We start from the raw sequence: 21,533 nt of genomic DNA on the forward strand, positions 1-21,533 counted from the left end.
AGTCATTGGGCGGCAGGAGGGGAGACACCCAGCCCCCCCACACACACACACATTCACACCTAGGGACAATTAATTTAGTACGGCCGATTCACCTGACCTACATGTCTTTGGACTGTGGGAGGACAACGGAGCACCCGGAGGAAACCCACGCAGACACGGGGAGAACATGCAAACTTCACACAGAGGACAACCCGGGACAAGCCCCAAGGTTGGACTACCCTGGGGCTCGAACTTAGGACCTTCTTGATGTGAGGCTTTGATAATTTGACAAGTTTTATGTCTTCCATGACTTGAAGGTACTAAGCCACACACATACAGGCATCTAATTATGTTATTTAGACCATCATCTCTGGCCCCTCTGCCTTATTTTACATATCTTAGCAGTCAGGTGAATGTGTGCTTTGTCAATACAGTATGTGGTTTGAATTAAAGCCTCATCAGAGATATATTATTTACATGTATGAACAATGATCTAAACACAGGAAATACAACCTTAATACACCTACACACGTACACGTAGTCTAAACATATCACTAAATACAATATGATTTCCAGCGATTCTGCTTTACTACATGGAACCAAGCAGGTGGGCTCTAGTACAGGGGTGGGGGATCTTATCTATAGTGGGCCGGTGTGGGTGCAGGCTGTTGTTCCAACCAAGCAGTTAAACTCCTGATTCTACTAATCAAGGTTCTTAGCAAAGACTCTGCTGGTTGATTAGCAGAATCAGGTGTGTAACCGCTTAGTTAGAACAAGAGCCTGCACCCACACCGGCCTTCTCTGGATAAGACAACATCTAGAGACTGAGGCAAAAGCAACCTATGCAAGCCTGGTGGTTTACCTTGACAATACCTCACAACGCTTGAAAACAGCAAAACATAATTCAAAGGGGGAAAGACAGCCGCGGAGAATTCATTCGACAAGCACAATATGAAAATCCTAACAGAAAAACTTTAGTAAATACTACAATAACAATAGAACATGGGATGTGCTGACTAGCTGTGCAGTAGACACATGGTCACAAACCATTTGTTGTGAAGGGGTAACATTTCATCTCAACTGTTGCGTCTCCTTCATTTAGGTAGCCAAAATGCCTGTAAAATTGACTGCACGTACAGATGGCCTTTATTTTATGATAGTGAAATTAGAATTAGAAATGTTTTTTTTTAAAGATCTTTTTTTTTTTCGACATTTTCTGCTTTTATTTGATAGCCACAGTAGAGAGAGACAGGAAAGGCAGGGGATGACATGCAGCAAAGGGCCCGGGCCGGATTTGAACCCAGGCTGCTGTGATAAGGACTCAGCCATTATGTGGTATGCACTCTACCAGGTGAGCCACCAGGGTGCCCCAGAATTAGAATTCTAAAGAATTACAGTATGTAGTTGAAGTAATTCGAGTGTAATTTCGCACAGAGATGACCAACGTCCTAACCCATAATACTATCTATTTGAGTTTTGCTTTTGAAACATTTTGGTTTCTTCCACAAAAAAAAAAAAAATCTGAACCAAGATTTGAAAAAAAAAAAAAGATTACTACATGGAATCAGAAACTGAATCAGAATCATATTGATGAAATACAAACAATTTCCAACATTAGTCCAATTCATAAATGCTTTTGTAGTCGCTCGTCTTCATCATTACTGTTGGGTACTTTAAAGGAAGAAAGGAAATCTTTATTAACCCACGTGGGGAGATTTATTCCCTGCATTTGATCCATCCTACTATGATGAGCAGTGGGCAGCTACCATGCGGTACTCGAGGATCAACTCCCAAGTTCGGAGGCCAGTACCCTAACTGCAGTACCTGATACCTAACACTTAACACAATGCATGTCTTTGGATGGGGGAGGAAACCACAGTACCCTGAGGAAACCCACACGAACATGGAGAGAACAACCTCCACGCAGGCAACACTTGGACTGGGACTCAAACCCGTAACCTCTTTCTTGCAAGAAAACAGTGCAAACCACTGCACCACCATGCCTCCTGAATTTGCTGAAATAATCTGAAACAGTACACAGTTTTTCATGCCTTCACCCTTGCAGCAAAATGCAGAAAAAGAGCAGGCAATGTCAAATTTGACAAGCAACTAAGTTGTTGTGGCTAACAAGTTGGTATTACCAAATAAGTTCATAGAAGACCTTTATCAACAAATTACAACAACTCGGGTTGAACCTCCCCCCCAGGATTTGGAACAGTCAAACACCAATGCAGTCAGAAAGATCACCAAAAGTATCACTAAATGAAAACAATGGGCTTCAGGTTTGTTGCTTTTACTTCTTGAAACAATAACTACATCAGTGTAAGGCCCTGAGATCTGTGTGTGTGAGTGAGTGAATGAGTGAGTGAGTGAGTGAAAGAGAGAGGTCTCACCTGTTTGTGCTTTTTGTTATCTCCTCTTTTGTCGGCCTTCTTGTTGGCTTCATAGACCTGAGGGTCCACACTCCAAACACACTCTGTCCACTTCCCATAGATCACACAGCGCTTCTTTTTACTGGGCGCACACAGAGAGAACACAGAGAGACAGTTGGATGACGATGAAGGTGGTGGTGACATTGATGTAGAGGAGGGAGAGAAGGAGAGTGAAGAAGATTAAGAGAAGCGAGATGAAGGAAGCAGAGAAAAGGGAGAGGTAGAGGAAGATAGATAGGAAGAAAGGAGGAGTGAGAAGTGGAGTTAGAGAAGAAAAAGAGACGAAGAGTTGGAAAGTAGAAATAAGGAGAAAATAATCATAAGAAAGATGACAGTAAACAGAGCTCTAGAAACAGAGGGAGGGTGATTAGGAGGAATAACTATATTTGCGTACCACTACTTTAACGGAGACTAGGTGCTCTAATGTGAAAGGAAAAAAACAAGCATTTTCACATATTCATTAAATTGTATATGACAAAGACACATTTCATCCTCCTTATCCTTTATCAAAAAACAAGCCATGAGTAACGCCAGGGGTCAACCAATGATTAACTAGTGATGGAACCAGACAGAGGAGTCGGTCGTCATACCTCTTATCCTGAATGTAACCCTCAACTTTGTGAAGTTCCTTCCCAAACATTCCACAGGGCTTGAAGCTCAACACACACTTATCCCCAGTACTGCAGGAGGAGAAAAGACGACAGGGTAGAGAGGAAAAAATACAATGCATTACCTGTACAGTCTGCAGGAAACTTTATTACACCGTTTTGAAAAGTACATACATACTTTGCATATTATTCAGACAGAGAAGTCAGGTACTTAACAGTCAAAGATTAAACGTCTCTAAGACCAGAACAACAGAGCAAAGCAACCGAATCCCAAGACGCAAGCTAATGAAGATAGGGTTGACAGGTTAAATAAATGCAGTCCACCTGGAAAACATCAAGAGTATCCTCCGCTACCACAATATTTACTAGTGAAGCAAATTGAAGCACCTGGACAGCAAACTTCTGCCAAGGCCTTGACACCTCTAACGCCCTTCTTATAATAACAAGAAAGTTAATTTCTTGGAGAAAATGTGTGGGCTAGCTGAAGGTGTTGGCAAGGTGTTCACAGTGGATTAGATTGGTGCTGACTTGAACTGTGATGCCTTCGGTCCTCTCCATTCTAGGAGATTCCAAACATCCCGTGACTCATTCTATGGGGACGTGTTGCAATTTTTTAAAAATCTCAATTCATATAAAATTTCACCACCAAAATCTAACTGATTGTTCCTCTGACCTAGGATCATCCGCTCACAAAACATTATAAGAATCCATCCATCCATTTCTGAGATACCTTGCTGGCAGGCAAACAGACCAACAGACAAGGGCAAACCCATAATCTCCTTGGAAAGGCTTAGCTATGTCAACCTTCTCAAGATCAATAAAGATTAGATCAAGCAATCCCGTGATTCTGTTTGTGAAGTGAGAGCCATTAAGTGAATAAACAAGGTGGCCATAATGACACATGCCTACAGAGAAAGAGAGCGTATAAAAGCATGCAGACATCATCCGGGAGCACCCAACGGGTCTGTGACCAGAGGAAATCAAAACAGGAACCACTGCTGTGAATGTTTGTGATTTATGTTTGGCTGACTGTCCCTATGTTTTGATTTGAAAAGTGAGCACAGGAGACAGTTGGGACAGGTAGGAGAGGCAGGGTAGGCTTATGTTTTAAGTGCCCATCTCTGAATTGAAAGGCTGCACGACCAATCCGTACTATGCCAAGGTGTCCTGGAGCCAAGCACCGAAAGCCTTCCAGCTTGCTCGTCTGGAGTTTTTGATAAAGAACTACAAAGCAGGTCTACACTAATGGACGTAGAATAATAATGCATCAACCCTGATAAAATTCAAGTGACCAAACTTGATAAATCATCAAGCTTATTGTTTTCTTTAATTTCTATGGCTCGGCATGTCATATAGTTGTACCTCTCTGACTTAAACAATAAAAAGCACTGAAGATTAAAACTATCCTGCATTTTTCAATGAGTTCAAATATTTCCATTGTCTATGCACTAGTTATGGTTACAGTCTACGGGTCCATTTAGTCCACAGTTTTCAAGGAGCAAATCGTGCTGGACGGATAGCAAATCACATTGAAGAGTACAATTCCCATGTGAGCATACCTGTGATTGACTATTTCCACTGTCCCGTACTGTTCTATCCACAGTTTGCCCAGGATCACATTGTGAACACAGCAGTAAGGGTTACTCCACGTGTACGCCTCATTGTGCCTGAAGGATAGGAGAGGAGAAAGGAGGGGAGAAAGGCAGAAGAGAAGACACAGGTGGATGGAAAATAGGAGAAAAGAAGAGAAGCAGAATGATGAGTGTGGTAGTGGGGTGTGGTTTAGCCTGGGCTGCAAGCGGGGGGAGAGAGAGAGGGGCCTTGGGTCGCAGGGGAGCAGATGTGATAGCGAGCCTGATTGATGATCAGCCTCAGGTGTGCGAGACCAACAACCTGCTCTTTAAATTCTGCAGTAAAGATGGGTCCTGGACTGACACTGACAGGCACGGCAAGAGAACACCAGCAGAGAGCAAGAACAGGAGAGCGGAGACAAAGAAAGACGGAGAGAAGAAATAAAGTCTACAGCACAGCTGAGCACAAGCCCATGCAGCGTGAGGACATTGAACTCTGTAAATTAAACTGTGTGAATAAAAGAAGCCTGTGTTTCCCCCAAACCTGTGCCTGTCCTCCATTTTGGAACCCGCTCGTGGCAACAGACCTGCCACAGTAAGATTGAGTGTTTCTCAATTGTTGGTTCTTCAATCAATTCAGAAAGCCTGCAAGCATCATCTCCATCAATCTAGCATTGCTATTATGCATGATTTATTACTGTGCACAAATCAACACACAAAAACACTCATCCCAACTACACACTAACACACACACACACACACACGTATACATCTTTTTCTGTGCTCACTTGAGTAGTTCTAGTGTGATGGTCCCTTTGGGCTCCGCCTCCACACTCTTTCCCCAGAACTTGAGTTTGGGATAGATGGATCCATGGAAGACAAAGTCCCCGCCCAGGCTCTCAGCATGGAAGGCACTGACCGGTGGGTGATGGGACACCTGTTCTGATACTAGCCTGAAACCCTGCTCCTCTCTGTGGAGAGGAGAGGAGAAGAGAAGAGAAGAGAAGAGAAGAGAAGAGAAGAGAAGAGAAGAGAAGAGAAGAGAAGAGAAGAGAAGATTACACCACAATGTTCTACGGGAAGACTTGTGACCACCCTGCCCTTGTACATATTTTGTTTTGTACTTTTAACCGACACCTACTTGTAACCATTACACCTTAGTAATTTGTTGGTACCACCCTATGTAATGAGATGAGCAAGAGGAGAACAAAATAGAGGTCAAGGAGATTGGGAAAGAAGAGAGAGGGGGAAATGGAGGGGCAGGAAAGAAAAGGACAAAAGATGAGGTGAGAAGAGACAAGAGGAAATAACAGGGAAGATAGAGATGATGAGGGGGGAGGGAGCGAAAAGTGGGAAGGAAACTGAATCCTGGGGCACCTACTAGGGTTTATCCATTAGTACTCTCCACGCCCACCTGCGTCAACTCATGCTGTTTATGTCCTGCTTGTGAGCAGGGCCAAAATGTGATAATGCCTGCCCTCAAATGAGCTGTGACAACTTCATGATGTGTTGTCACTCAAGTGAAAGGAAGCAAAAAGGACACTGCTGCATTCAGCATGCCATAGTTTTTTTGTCCTGGATTTCCCCCCCTTTTCCCCCCAAGTTGTACCCGGCCAATTACCCCATGCTTCTGAGCCATCCCAGTCACTGCTCCATCCCCTCTGCCGAGCCGGGGAGGGCCGCAGACTACCACACGCCTCCTCCGATACATGCAGAGTCGCCAGCCGCTTCTTTTCACCTGACAGTGAGGAGTTTTGCCAGGGGGACGTAGTGCATGGGAGGATCACGCTATTCCCTCCAGTTTTCCCTCCCCCCCAAACAGGTGCCCCAACCGACCAAAGAGGTGCTAGTGCAGCGACCAGGACACATACCCACATCCAGCTTACCACCCGCAGACACGGCCAATTGTGTCTGTAAGGACGCCGACCAAGCCGGAGGTAACACGGGGATTCAAACCGCCGATCCCCATGATGGTAGGCATTGGAATAGACTGCTACGCTACCCGGACACCCGGCATGCCATAGTTTTGTGAACTGCTCATCTGACACCATTTCGTTGTTCAGCTCCATGTCTCGTTTATATACAGAAAAAAAAAAACCCACAAAGCATCACAGGCACCATGCTGATAATCAAACACAGCAATGTACCGCTTACGTTTTACATCGACACCTCAAACCTCCAATGTGATCAAGGTAAGCAATGCCCTCTCCCTTGCTGTTTCTGTCCTATGGAAAATGGCTGGAGCCGTGCTCACATGCTGATCACGGCTGCTCATGACACGGCATGCCACGGGTAAATCACACCAATGGAAAAACCCTAGTAGAAGCTGGTTAATGGACGCCCCTTGGTGTGTGTGTGTGTGTGTGTGTGTGTGTGTGTGTGTGTGTGTGTGTGTGTGTGTGTGTGTGTGTGTGTGTGTGTGTGTACCCCATAAGTTCGTAAGTCTCTCCCAGCAGAGGGTTGAAGGGCTTTCCAGTTCTGTCCCACTGGGATGCCACTGCTGACACAGCAAAGGCAGCAACTGCCTGAAACAACACACACAATGCACAAACACAGTCAATAACTACAACATACTAGAGTCAACAGGCTTTATTAATGTATGTGTGTGTGTGTGTGTGTGTGTGTGTGTGTGTGTGTGTGTGTGTGTGTGTGTGTGTGTGTGCTCCTCTGACCTGCATGCGCTCTATGGAGTCAGACAGTGAGCAGGCCTTGTTGATGAGGTATGTGTGTTCCATGTATTCTGTGATCCTCTGCAGGAAACTCAGAGGCTCGTTGAAGACAATGGGCATCGTGATCTTGGACAGTTCCTAAGAAGGTGAACACTACTGGGTTAGCGATCTTCAGTTCAAGGCTTATCTGGAGTATCTGTTCAAAAACCTTCTGACCATAGAGTGCATCCCTGCTCATTTCATCAATCACTTTGTTCATCATTTATTTATTTCTGAACTGGTGGTGGTTGGCCAGGGATCTCAGCTCCCACCATTAGTATAAGACAATCAAACCATTTGAAGCAAGGTCAACTTTTGCTAGAATCTACAAGCACTTACTGACTTATGATGAGCACTCAAAATCATGCTACTAGGCTAATAGGTTGATTGAGATACAGTGTAAACATTAGTTCTGGACCAAATAACTTTCATACACTGGTACGTTCTGTTAGTTTTCTTTGTCGCCCTGCCGTACAGCATGTGAAATATCCTGAATATTTAACTTCTTTTCTGGATGAGTCATTATGTAAGAGAGTCATGTGTATAATGTCTCCGGAAATTCTTGTGTCCTTACCAGCCCGATGCACTTCTTCAGGATGCTCCAGACACTGATAGTGTTTCTGGAGAACATGGGGGCAGGTAACGACGTCCTGAAAAGAGAAAAAAAAAAAATCAAAAATGCACTGATTTGCCACTCTGCCTTAAAGAACCCCCCCCCTTTTTTTTCTCCCCAATTTTACCCGTTCAATTACCCCACTCTTCTGAGTCGTCCCGGTCGCTGCTCCACCCCCCTCTGCTGATCCAGGGAGGGCTGCAGACTACCAAATGCCTCCTTCGATACATGCGGAGTCGCCAGCCGCTTCTTTTCACCTGACAGTGAGGAGTTTTGCCAGGGGGACGTAGCGCGTGGGAGGCTCACGCTATTCCCCCCAGTTCCTCCTCGCCCCTAAACAGGCACCCCGACCGACCAGAGGAGGAGCTAGTGAAGTGACCAGGACACTAACATCCAGCTTCCCACCCGCAGACATGGCCAATTGTGTCTGTAGGGACGTCCAACCAATCCGACGGTACACGAGGATTCGAACCGGCGATCCTTGTGTTGGTAGGCAACGGAATCAACCGCTACACTACCCAGACATCTGCTTCAAAGAATTGTACGCAGACATTTTCAATGAGTAATGAGTTTGGTATCAGGGTCTACATGATAGTTTTGGAGCAAAAAGACCTAAATGTCATTTCAGAGGCCTTGTTCATCCAACTGAGAATATCAACAAATGGTGGAAAGCGCACAAACACACACAAACACACAAATGAAACCTTTTCTGCTGCCTTTCCAGTCTTGATTATCACTAATACATATTTCAAACAGTGTTTGATAAGACGGGCTGGGTCATCACACAGAACGAGAACCAAGCTGGGAGAGTGAGAAAAGACGGAGACAGAGAAAATGAGAGATAAAGAGACGGGTACAAAGCAGCAGATAAGATGGGCATGTGGACTGCCTAGTCTGTTTACTTGAAAAAAAAAAAGATTGCAAAGTACTAGAACATGAAAGCAGTCCTTGCATAGCACAATGGGTAGAGCCTGCTCTAGTGTAAATACTCAAAATATTATCATGGATGGCTCTATATATCTCAAAAAAGTCTCCTCCATCAAATGGCATGTTGCTGTCTTCAGGGTGAAACAAGTAATCAAGTCAAGCAAAAACAATTCGAGGACACTGCACTGCTGAAAGACCCACCTTAAAGGAGTTGCCACCCTAAATACCAACCCATACTAAATACCAGAGGAATTTAGTATGGGTTGGTATTCAGGGTTGGTTTCAGAGGAAAGTTCTAGTGCCACACGGTCTAACTACTGTGTCGGGAAAGCCTTTCTCGCCTCGTCAAAAGGTTAACTGCTTACTGTGAGTGGATATAAGTCTACACATCCCTGTAAAAATGTCAGGTTTTTGTGATGTGAAAAATGAAACCAAGATAAATCATGTCAAAACTTTTTCCACCCTTAATGTGAAATTGCAACCTATAAAAATAAAGTGAAACACAATCAGAAACATTTAAGGGGGGAAAAAAAGAAAAGCGTACAATAGTCTGGTTGCATAAGTGTACACACCCTTTTATAACTGGGGATGTGGCTGTGTTCAGAATTAACCAATCACATTCAAACTCATGTTTAATAGTAGTTAGTATACACCCGCCATCAATTAAAGTGACTGTGATTAACCCCCAATAAAGTTCAGCTGGTTCTGTAGGATTTTCCTGACATCTTCTTGGTTGCATCCAACTGCAAAAGCCATGGTCCACAAAGACCTTACAAAGCATGATCGGGATCTCTTTCCTGAAAGGTATCAATCAGGAAAGAGGAACAAAATAATTTCTAAACCATTCGATATCAGAATCAACTTTACTGGCCAAGTGTGCCTATGCAGGAATGGAACCACAACTCTTACTGATGGTACTTATCGATCCAGTACTTTAACCGTACTCTTATCGGTTCTTTTTGTCAGGGAGTGTTTTTGGAATTAAATGTGACTAAGACCAAAGACATGTGTATTGGCTTTGGACATAATACCTCCAACCTGGTCAACGCTAAGATTAATAGTCAGGAGGTTGAAACTGTTGAGTCATACAAGTACTTGGGCACTATAATTGATAACAAGCTGAACTTTGATAGTAATGCCAATTTGCTATGCAAAAAAAAAGCCAGCAGCACCTTTTTTGTCTGAGGAGGCTGACTAAGTTCAGTGTCAACAGGTCCCTGATGACTTTGTTCTACAGATCTTGAGTTGAGTCGGTTATTACTTTTTCTTTTATGGGTTGGTATGCCTCTCTCAATCTTAAACAGAAAAATGCACTAACAAAGGTGATCAAGGTCTGCAGTAGGTCTGCACAGGTACCCAAAGCAAAGTCTGTCTGATTTATATAACAGGTGGATGTTAAGGAAAGCAGAATCCATCCTGTCTGACAACACCCACCCCTTGCACCTAGTGTTTCACACTGCCTTCTGGTTCCTGCCTCAAATACCCAGTAGTCAAAACCAATAGATCCAAAAACTCCTTCATTCCCTCAACCATTTCACTGCTAAACTCCAACAGTAAGAGGTAATACCAGCTCCACCTTGATAAACACCATTAACACTGTTTACTGTTGCATTGCTTCTCGTTGGCTTTGTTCTCCTCACTGCATGTTGTATTTATTTATATTTATTTGCCTTATGTGTTATGTGAAGTGTTTGTGTGTTTAAATGTTGCCGCTGCTACACAACAATTGCCCCTGTGGGGACAAATAAAATATACTTGACTTGTTATTTTCTCAAGAGAAAGAAACAAAACAAATTCAGAACAGAATTGACGTTGCTTTGTTTTCTCATGTCTGGACAGAGCGTTACTTTTAATCACTTACCCATGTGTGTATAATTTAGTTAACTCCGTGTAGACTCGAGGCTGCTAGCATACATAAAAATACCTGAGGTGGATGGGCCAAGAAGAGATTAACTATGAGCTAGGCAGTCAAAAACTATTTCGCCGTCTTCATTTGATGCACTTTAGCGAAATGTTTTGAAAGATTGCTTGTTTCCACCCTACGTGCAAACCTTGTTGCACTCGTGGCAAAGACCATTGTCAGCATCGACTATAGTGAAGTATAACCAGACTTGTCACTAAGAGCAGTGTGTGTGTGTATGTGTGTGTGTCTGTGTGCGCGCGTGTGTGTGTGTGTGCACGCGTCTGAGAGAGAGAGAGAGAGAGAGAGAGAGAGAGAGAGGAAGAAAGCTGGCCCCACCCCTCGGCACATACGATAGGCTCCAAGAGAGATCTCTCTTCTGGATCCATCCATTATCCAAACTGCTTATCCTGCTCAGGGTCGTGGGGATGCTGGGAGCCTATTCCAGCAGTCATTGGGTGACAGGTGGGGAGACACCCTGAACAGGCCACCAGTCCATCACAGGGCCGACACACACACACACAAACACATTCACACCTCGGGACAATTTGGCATGGCCGATTCACCTGACCTACATATTTTTGGACTGTGGGAGGAAACCGGAGCACCCGGAGGAAACCCACGCAGACACAGGGAAAACATGACGCAAACTCCACACAGAGGATGACCTGGGATGACCCCCAAGGTTGGACTACCAAGGGGCTCAAACCCAGGACCTCTTTGCTGTGAGGCGACCGTGCTAACCACTGCGCCACCGTGCCGCCCCCAAGTGTTACCTTTTACAAGCAAATTCTATCCAAAGGACAGAACTGTTAAGTGCTCATGAATTTTAACCTTATTGCAAATTACAAATGGAGTTGGTGAGATAAAAGGTGCAAGATAACATTCGTGTAGCCTAACTATATAAGAAATTTTCTTAATTTCTCCAATACTGACAGCAATACCTTTAATGTAGGAGCTTATCAATACTACTACTACTACGACTACTTTCGGCTGCTCCCGTCACAGTGGATCATCCATTTCCATTTCTTCCTGTTCTCTGCATTTTCCTCTGTCACACCAGCCACCTACCTGCATGTCATCTCTCACCACATCCATAAACCTTCTCTTGGGCCTTCCTCTTTTCCTCTTCCCTGGCAGCTCCATATTCAGCATCCTTCTCCCAATATACCCAAAATCTCTCCTCCAGGCATGTCCAAACCATCTCAATCTTGCCTCTCTTGCTTTGTCTCCAAACCGTCAAACCTGAGCTGTCCCTCTAATATACTCATTCCTAATCCTGTCCTTTTTCATCACTCCCAATGAGAATCTTAGCATCTTCAACTCTGCCACCTCCAGCTCTGCCTTATCATCAAGCCACTGCCTTATCAAGGAGCTTATCAATACTATGGTCTTTAATAATTTAGCACCAGTGCCCATTTAATACCGGGTTTTGGTACCCATCCCTAATACCAAAAGTATACATCTAGTCACCGTCCATCCAACACACCACTACATACTATATAGTATATGCCTATTTTACAACCACAACAATAACAGTGAAAATTTGTAATCACTATAGAGCAGTTGTACGTGTATTTACAATTGTACATTTGTATTGCACATCTGGTTTAAAGAAGTAGTGGGCATTGTAGATATCAATGAGATATCTTGACCACAGGGGGCTATTTACAAAGTGTCATATTTACATAATAAGTGTCCATTATTGCACCATGCTGTTAAGTGCTCATGAGAGAGACGGCCTGTGGGAAAAACTGTTCCTGTGTCTGGTGGTTTTTGTGCACGTTGCTCTGTAGCGCTTGCCAGAGGGTAGCAGTTCAAACAGACTGCGTCCTGGGTGTGGGGGGGTCTGTGCTGATTCTGCCCACCCGCTTCCAGGCTCTAGATATATTCCATGGAACACAGTGAAGACCATCATCAACGGAGAAAATATGGCACAACAGTGACATTAACAAGAACAGGACGTCCCTCCAAAATTGATGAGAAGACAAAGAGAAAACTGGTCAGGGAGGCTGCCAAGAGACCTACGGCAACATTAAAGGAGCTGCAGGAATTTCTGCCCAGTACTGGTTGTTCCCTACATGTGACAATCTCCCGTATTTGTCATATCTCTGGGCTATGGGGTAGGGTGGCAAGATGGAAGCCTTTTCACATGAAAAAAAAAAAAACACAAAAAAAACATCCAAGCCCGGGTACATTTTGCTAAAAGATACATCCAGTCTCCCAAAACCATGTGGAAAAAAGTGCTATGGACTGATACGACCAAGGTTGAACTCTTTGGCCATAATTCCAAAAGGTATATTTGGCACAAAAACAACACAGAATATCACCAAAAGAACACCATAGCCATGGTGAAGCATGGTGGTGGCAGCATCATGCTTTTCTTCAGCCAGAGCTGGGGCTTTAGTCAAGGTGGAGGGAATCATGAATAGCTCCCAATACCTGTAGATTTTGGTGCAAAACCTTCAGGCGTCTGCTAAAAAGCTGAGTATGAAGAGGAATTTCACCTTTCAGCATGACAATGACTCAAAGTTTACATCCAAATCAACGGAGGAATTATTTCACCTAAAGAAGATCAATGCTTTGGAATGGCCCAGCCAGAGGCCAGACCTGAATCCAATTGAAAATCTCTGGGGTGACCTGAAGAGGGCTGTGCACAGGAGACACCCTCACAATTGGATGAATATAGAACGTTTTTGCAAGGAAGAGTGGAAAAATATTGCCAAGTCAAGATGTGCCAGACTGATATTCTTACCTAGAAAGACTGAGTGCTGTAATAAAATTGAACAAAGTATTAGTTTTTGGGTGTGCACGCTTATGCAACGGGTTTATTATAAGATTTTTTTTCTTTGTTCCGTAAAATGTTTCTGATTGTTGTTCACTTTATTTTTTATACATTGCAATTTTAAAAAAAGTGGAAAAAGTTCTGTATCTTGGTTTCATTTTTTCACATCAAAAACTTGTCATTTTAACAGGAGTGTGTAGACTTTTTATGAACGGATGATCTGCTGTGGCAACCCCTAACGGGAGCAGCCAAAAGTAGTAGTAGTAGTGTATAGACTGTTTATATCTGCTGTATATGTGCACTCACAGGGGCAGTACAGTATGAAGCTATGGTTGGCTACATGTTCATAATGAACAAACTTACAGACCACAGCTAAACTTTCATTCATGACTCTGAAAACAATTAACTTACAAACACAAACAGACCTACACATGCATCCTGACGTCCAATATGCATATGCACAACACATATATAAACACACAAACATCCTATATACACCCCAAATACATTATTCAATCACGCACATCACAACACATGCACACACCATGCCACATGCATAGAGGGAATGTGGCGGAGTAAGTGGAGTCACAGTACCTGTGTTTCTTGATTCCATTCTCCTGTGGCACTGAGGCGCTGTTCCCCTGAGAGCCACCATCATACAGCACGGCATCTTTAAAACTGGCCTCTGACACGCCCTCATACGACTCGTCTGAGTCCAGGCCTGAAATACATGCATGAAAACATTTGGAGAAAAAAAAAAGGCTGGAGGTTCCATACCCTCTCTCTTGCTAGCAAGGTGTCCTTCAGTAAGACACTGGTTCAGTCATTATTCTAGACAGGAGCATCAGCTACGGGCTTAACAAACCTGTGTTTTCATCATTTTTACCTCTTATTCTAGTCTAATTTGAATTTATGGAAACATTGCCCGTAGGCATTAATCTGTCATATGTTCTTGTTAATATTTCTTTCCTTTAGTTAAGTCAAGTCAAACTTTATTTATATAGCACATCTCATACACAGGGCAACACAATGTGCTTTACATAAAATGACAATACAATTGGAACTCAATCATAAAAGTACAAATACAGAAAATAAATAGGCATATCAACAGGTGTTAGTGCAGAATATACAAATGTCAAAATATACAAAACACACACTTTAGTGCTATATGCTTCAGTGTGAATACTGCGTAGTGTAATACTGTAAGATAAAGACCTTGTTTGTTTTTGTGCTACAGTAAACTTTTTATATTTTTATCATAGGTGCAGACGACAACCGCACCATTCAATATCATCAGGTTTCAAAATTATCCTTCAGTACCAGTATGTTAAAGTAGGTGGTATACATTCTGAGCTCTTGTGTGGTACTAAAGTTGTCCCCCAACGCTCAGTCCTAGGGACAGTTTTGGCCGCAGTTTTTATCGTGGACAAAAAAAAATTATATTATTAACGTCGTTTCTTCACTGAATACTGAAACAATCTGCCATTGAGAATCTGCAACTTTTATTTAATGCTCTCCATAAAAAAATAACCTTAGTTAAATTAGTCCAAGTTAGTTTTACGTCATTCTGTGAAGATAAAATGGATGCTGACCTCAAGAGAAAGGAAACTATTATAGCAGCCTTCATTGAAGCTCATTCTAAATTTCATGCTTTCCTATGTTCTACAGATGAATTGTTAAAATCTGTCTTCTTTTTTGGATTATAGTGATATATTTTCTGGACGAACAGCTAGTACCACCCTTAAAACATGACATACATCTACATTTCTGCACCAAGATTTATCACCATCTCCTATATGAAAGGGTTGGCTGGCCTTCCCTCTTAGAGGCAGGATCAACACAGGTACCTCGGTTTATAAAAAACTACCATCTTATAATCTTGAACTGGAACGTTAGCACTCACCCCACCTATTCACAGACCTGGCTCACACGTCAGGTTCACATTGTTAATTCTGAATTAGGAAAGGTTGCATTTCACTTTTGTGGTGGAAATATCTGGAACGCATACAAAGCACCCTGAAGATGAACTCATTGTTACAGCTGATGCAATTTGAAGACCTGATTATAAATCTTAATGGGTTTAATTGTAATTTCTTTTCTGGCTGTTTTTTTTTTTTAAGTTTGATTTTAGTTGGTTAGTGAGGTATTTTACTTTGTGGTGGAAAACACACTGAACTTCATTCTGCGTCTTGAGGATTTAAATAAAGGTTATCAATGAAAGACTATACACACATATAGATTATCGCAAGTGCAAAGAAGGCAAACATCACTGACACAAGCGCTGAGACTATATGTCTACACAAGGGATTCCCAAAGTGTGATGCGTGCACCCCTTGGGGTGCTCTTAGCTGCCTCTAGGGGGTGCACAAGAGGAAAAATGTAATGGTGGTCTAATGGTGTGATAAACGGTGGATTGTGTGTTAACCAAAGGAGTTGAATCAAGTGCAACTGGACTTGGTATATATCCATGAAGACGTTTCACCTCTCCTCCAAGAGGCTTCCTCAGTTCGTGCCTTTCTGACTAGACCAAGCTAGACTGACTGGCTGGTGAGTATCATCTGAGTTTCATCACCAGCCAGTCAGACTAGCTTGGTCTAGTCAGAAAGGCACGAACTGAGGAAGCCTCTTGGACGAGAGGCGAAACGTCTTCACGGATATATACCAAGTCCAGTTGCACTTGATTCAACTCCTTTGGATAACCAGGACCTGGATGAATGAGAACATTCACAGACAAATTGTGTGTTAACTTTATTGCAATTTGATTCAACCGGTATGTTATGTGTGCTTAATTGTAATTTAAATTTCATATTTTCTTTACTGCAGCTGAAAATATGAAAGCATTTTTCACCATTTCTCTCCTGATGGGCCTACCTGCCTCTGAGCCTATGCATGTGTCCTTACCCTCCCCCATCCTCTTTGCTCTTTAAATGTGACGGCTCGTGCGTAAGTTTGTTGCAATTTATTGAAACTTTGTTGCAGTATAGTTTCAGCGTCATTAGAATGTGAGAGCATTGTTGCTATCTCTTAAATATTTTTTTTAAATTTTTTCCCTCCTTTTTTATCCCCAATTGTACCTGGCCAATTACCCCACACCTCTGAGCCGTCCATGTCACTGCTCTACCCCCTCTGCTGATCCGGGGAGGGCTGCAGACTACCACAACCACATGCCCCCTTTGATAAATGTGGAGTCGCCAGCTGCTTCTTTTCACCTGACAGTCAGGAGTTTCTCCAGGGGGCCACAGTTGTGGGAGGATCACACTATTCCCCGCAGTTCCTCCTCCTCCCTGAACAGGTGCCCCGACCGACCAGAGGAGGCGCTAGTACAGCAACAAGGACACATACCCACATCCGGCTTCCCACCCGCAGACACAAGCCAATTGTGTCTGCCCGACCAAGCCGGAGGTAACACGGGGATTCGAACAGCAATCCCCATGTCGGTAGGCAACGGAACAGACTACCCGCTACCTGGACAGTCACCCTTCTCTTGAATATGTTGTGTCTGTGTTCTGATTTGTGTATGATTAAACTTGATGCCTTTAATACAGCTATAAAGAGGCTATGTTGTGGGTTTTTTTGGAAGGTGTGGGGGATTGGGGATGTATCAACCTGGTCGGGATGTAGAAGTGGGTGCATTGTCTAAAAGGTTTGGGGAACCGCTGGTCTACACTAATGCAGAGACATCTGAAAACAACATTTTCATATCGAAGATGGGCCACAAGTTTTCTATCCAAGCTCATGTTTCAAGATCGCTTTTGAAAAGCTTGTCCACACCTACACACCAAAATAATAGAAAACTGCGTCGATTTTTTTTTGGGGGGGGGATTTCCCCCCTTTTTCTCCACAATTGTATCCGGCCAATTACCCCACTCTTCCAAGCCATCCCAGTATCTGGTCCACCCCATCTGCCGATCCGGGGAGGGCTGCAGACTACCACATGCCTCCGCCGATACATGTGGAGTCGCCAGCCGCTTCTTTTCAACTGAGAGTGAGAGTCAGCATTTTCGCCGGGGGGACGTAGCGCGTGGGAGGATCACGCTATTACCCCCAGTTCGCCCTCCACCCCTGAACAGGCGCCCTGACCGACCAGAGGAGGCGCCAGTGCAGTGACCAGGACACATACCCACATCCGGCTTCCCACCCACAGACACGGCCAATCGTGTCTGTAGGGACGCCCGACCAAGCCAGAGGTAACACGGGGATTCGAACTCACGATCCTCATGTTGGTAGGCAACGGAATAGACCACTACGCTACCCGGACGCCCAGTGCTTTGACTTTTTTATTGGGCATGCACAGGCCACTTGAGATTTTAAACTGATCGCATTACAATCATATGTCAGTGTTTTCAAAAAGTTCCATTTTCATCATCCCCATTACAACATGAGACCAACATTTTCAAATTTATTCAATTCGGAGTGTTTTCGAAAACATACAGTTTCAGTAGTCAAAAATGCCAGTCTAGTGTGAATGGAGTGCTGAAACTCAGAAAAAAAGATACATTTTCAAATTTGTTTGTGCTAGTGTAGAGTCGGTAGACATGGCATGGGGCTGACAAGAAGAATGCAGGGATGACTTAGGAGCGTGGTCATGTTGTCACCTTTCAAGATTGACAAGATTTCATTCCATTCAAGCCCTCATTCACAATAGGAAGACACGCCTACAGTGACGCAATAAATAAAGCTGAAAACCTTTCAGATACTGAGATAATGAGGGATTTAGTTTGGTTATTTTAGCTACAGGTTATATATGCTGTGAACATAGGCACATAACTGGTTCTGGTTCAAACAAGAAATTCAAACGTTTTAATGCCAACACAGTCAAGGCTAATGGAGTTTGTTTTGGGTAAAGAATTGTAATACAACTCTATTCCAATCCAAAACCATAAAAATCAACATCATCATCATTTTAGTCACATGTTAAAAACAACACAGCATATTTGATGTCCTTTTTCGCTGCACTTTTTGATTTTAAATGGCACGTTTCTTTTCATTCCCTATCTACTATCTGAATAAAATCTGACTGACTGATCCATACATTGCAAGACACAGTGGACAGGATCAGTGCTCTTTATTGACAAGAGACACAACAATAGAAAAGAAAGCTATCATAGAAATTGCAACAAGTGCAAGACTGAATGTTCAAAATGTAAATAAATAAACAAATAAATAGCTGCAAGGTGGCGCAGTGGTTGGCACAGTCGCCTCACAGCAAGAAGGTCCTGGGTTCGCGCCCCAGGGTTGGCCAACCTTGGTGGTCATCCCAGGCTGTCCTCTTGTGTGGAGTTTGCGTGTCTGCGTGGGTTTCCTCCGGGTGCTCCAGTTTCCTCCCACAGTGCAAAGATATGTGGGTCAGGTGAATCGGCCATACTAAATAGTCCTTAGGTGTGAATGCGTCAGTCCTGTGATGGACTGGCGGCTTGTCCAGGGTGTCTCCCTGCCTGCCATCCAATGACTGCTGGGATGGGCTCCAGCATCCCTGTGACCCTGAGTAGGATATGCAGTTTGGATAATGGATGGATGGATAAATAAGTAAAGAAAGTAGGTCTTAAAGGTAGAACGAGTAGAATTTGTCGGCTGAGGTTTGTAAACACAACATTCAAAGTTGGCCCCCTCAGGTGAATGACACTAGAAGGACATGCCTCCTGACCCAGTTGCCAGAACACATCCCAGCGTACAGGCCAAGGGCGTAAGTTTGACTTGAAAGTTGGTAGGGAAACATGGGTGGGTTGGAATGTGTAGGAGGGAGGTAAACCAGAGGTTATAATATGGTTAATTTTATAAATAAACTACAGTAGAGATCTGATGGGGACAACAATTAAAGCAATACATCACAGAGTCTTGGTTCTATTCTAAATGTTACTAAATATGTTATATTTTGAATGGCGTTATTACATAGGCTCTAATCTACCCTTCTGTAGGGGAGACTGTAGTGAAGCCATGGGTAGAGTTTGTATCAACTTTTGTTAAAATGCAGGACTCTAGTTTATGCTTTCTGAATTTCAATAAATTCAGGGTCAGGGGGCATCTGGGTGGCACGGCAGTCTATTCTATTGCCTACCAACACAGGGATCGCCGGTTTGAATCCCCGTCTTACCTCCGGCTTGGTCAGGTGTCCCTACAGACATAATTGGCCATGTCTGCTTTTTTTTCTTTAAACACCGGTTGATTACAATTTGTTCCTTCAGATTTGATTAAAATATGCATTTCTCAAAATAAATCTAAACTCTGTAACCTTAACATCGTTCCACTGGCTTCCAGCTTCTGTCATTACCACTACCATGTGTTTAACAGATAGTTTCTCTGATCCCAATGGATCTTGGTTTTGGCAAGGCAAGAAAATTATTGGTCAGCAAAAGACAAGCAAGCCAATCTGTGCCATGGAGAGTGACATAAAAGGCACATGAATATCAACTTCACTATACAGGCTTTAGTCACATGAATGCTTACCTAATCTAGGACCACATAAGTGGTCCAAATCGGAAATGAAATTATCCATGGTTTTTCGTGTTCACATTGGTCTAAAAAAATCCAATCTGTAAAATTTGTCAGCAAAAATTCTGAATTGGGTCAGATTAAGGGTGCAGTCTGAACATACTTTATTCTAATGGAAGCAGACCTATCAGGGCACATGTCGGTATTGTGCTGTATTGTAGAGAGTAGGTGGATCAATAGCTTACACACTGTGAACTCTTACTACTGCCTGTTGGAGTTGAGTTGAGCTGGAAGGTGCAGATGTGGCAACAGCTTAAAATAGACAAACTGTTTAATATCAGAAAGTACACACTCAGCAAGTACCCACTCCTTCTGTAGGTGAAGGTAACCCTGCATTTAGTCTAGAAGCTAGGCTTCTCTTAAAGTGATGTTTAAGGAGAGGAGAGAAAAGTTTGTCTTTGATTAACTGTAAATCTGGTGCTCAGGTGCCACAGTGGACTAACAGACACTAATACATACAGAGAGTAATAGGAAAAATAACTGGCAGCCCTCTTGGCAGTGGGGATGGGGGCGAGGAGGGTTAATGTGTCCCACTATTGCTAGAACAATCCCTGCCGGTGGTGGGATGCCTGTACATCTGAGGAGAGATCTGGGGAAATAGCATGGGCCTTTACACGCCATTGTTTCCCCTGAGAAACCTGCAGCTGGCAAGTGAAAAGAGGTGGCCGGCTAGCCCAGCATTTATCAGAGGGAAGACATGGTATTCTCAGCACTCCCCAACCACTTTGGTCATGCAATGGATCTTTAAAGAACGTGGAACTGGACATGCCAAATTGGGAGAGAAAGAGGAAAAATGTAAAATGAGATTAATTCTACAAAGAGCCAGTAGGTTAGACAGACTAGGCCATAGAGTGTACACAGAGATGATGGACTACCCTATTGGATGCAGAATGAAGCCTGACTCACACCTGATGGTAGATGAGCCCTGCAACCTGCTAGCGTCTGACGATTAATAATAAAGCAGTCTTCTCTCTCAACCTAAAACATATTATCCCCAACTGTATCAGGTTACCAAAACAATCATGATAATGATAGAGACAAGACTGGGGCACGTCACGGCCCATGTCACACATGTAGACACACATATAGAGTTCAGCAGGTGGCCATTATTTTGTTCCTAAATACTCTCTCTCTCTCTCTCACACTCACACACACACACACACGCGCATAACAGATCATGATGGGGATAGAATAATTGGCCATTGAATTATTGAGATAATAATCTGACCAAAGAAGGTTGGGTTCCACATGAAGGTATTATACCTCCATGATGGCAGAACTGACAGCCATTATCTGTGGTACAGGGTTTCTCAACCTTAAGGTCACGACCTTTGATGACACAATGAGGAAAAATTTAAAATTGACGGAAAAAAATTATCAGTTTCAGTTGAGAAATTACCATTAAGTACTTTAGACAAACGATAACCAAAAATACTGCCTTTAAATCCACGTGTTAATATTTAAAATCTTATAACAGCTGATGTTTTGTGTCTGTATGAGTGTGTCAAAAACGGGGACTTA

At 43.3% G+C, this 21,533-nt stretch overlaps 1 protein-coding gene across 1 annotated transcript in view; it reads right to left on the reverse strand.

The window, feature by feature from the left end:
* LOC130106795 (oxysterol-binding protein-related protein 2-like) overlaps positions 1 to 21,533 on the reverse strand; it is a 37,363-nt gene that overhangs the window by 7,824 nt on the left and 8,006 nt on the right. Inside the window, exons 3-10 of the mRNA XM_056273052.1 lie at positions 14,118 to 14,244; positions 7,873 to 7,948; positions 7,263 to 7,397; positions 7,018 to 7,115; positions 5,379 to 5,561; positions 4,579 to 4,686; positions 3,002 to 3,091; positions 2,373 to 2,493 (exon numbers count right to left, since the gene is read on the reverse strand). Of these exons, the coding sequence (XP_056129027.1) occupies positions 2,373 to 2,493; positions 3,002 to 3,091; positions 4,579 to 4,686; positions 5,379 to 5,561; positions 7,018 to 7,115; positions 7,263 to 7,397; positions 7,873 to 7,948; positions 14,118 to 14,244 (938 nt within the window). The remainder of the gene's footprint in view (positions 1 to 2,372; positions 2,494 to 3,001; positions 3,092 to 4,578; positions 4,687 to 5,378; positions 5,562 to 7,017; positions 7,116 to 7,262; positions 7,398 to 7,872; positions 7,949 to 14,117; positions 14,245 to 21,533) is intronic.

The sequence above is a fragment of the Lampris incognitus genome, chromosome 2 (genome assembly GCF_029633865.1).
Source record: "Lampris incognitus isolate fLamInc1 chromosome 2, fLamInc1.hap2, whole genome shotgun sequence".
Lineage (NCBI taxonomy): Eukaryota > Metazoa > Chordata > Actinopteri > Lampriformes > Lampridae > Lampris > Lampris incognitus.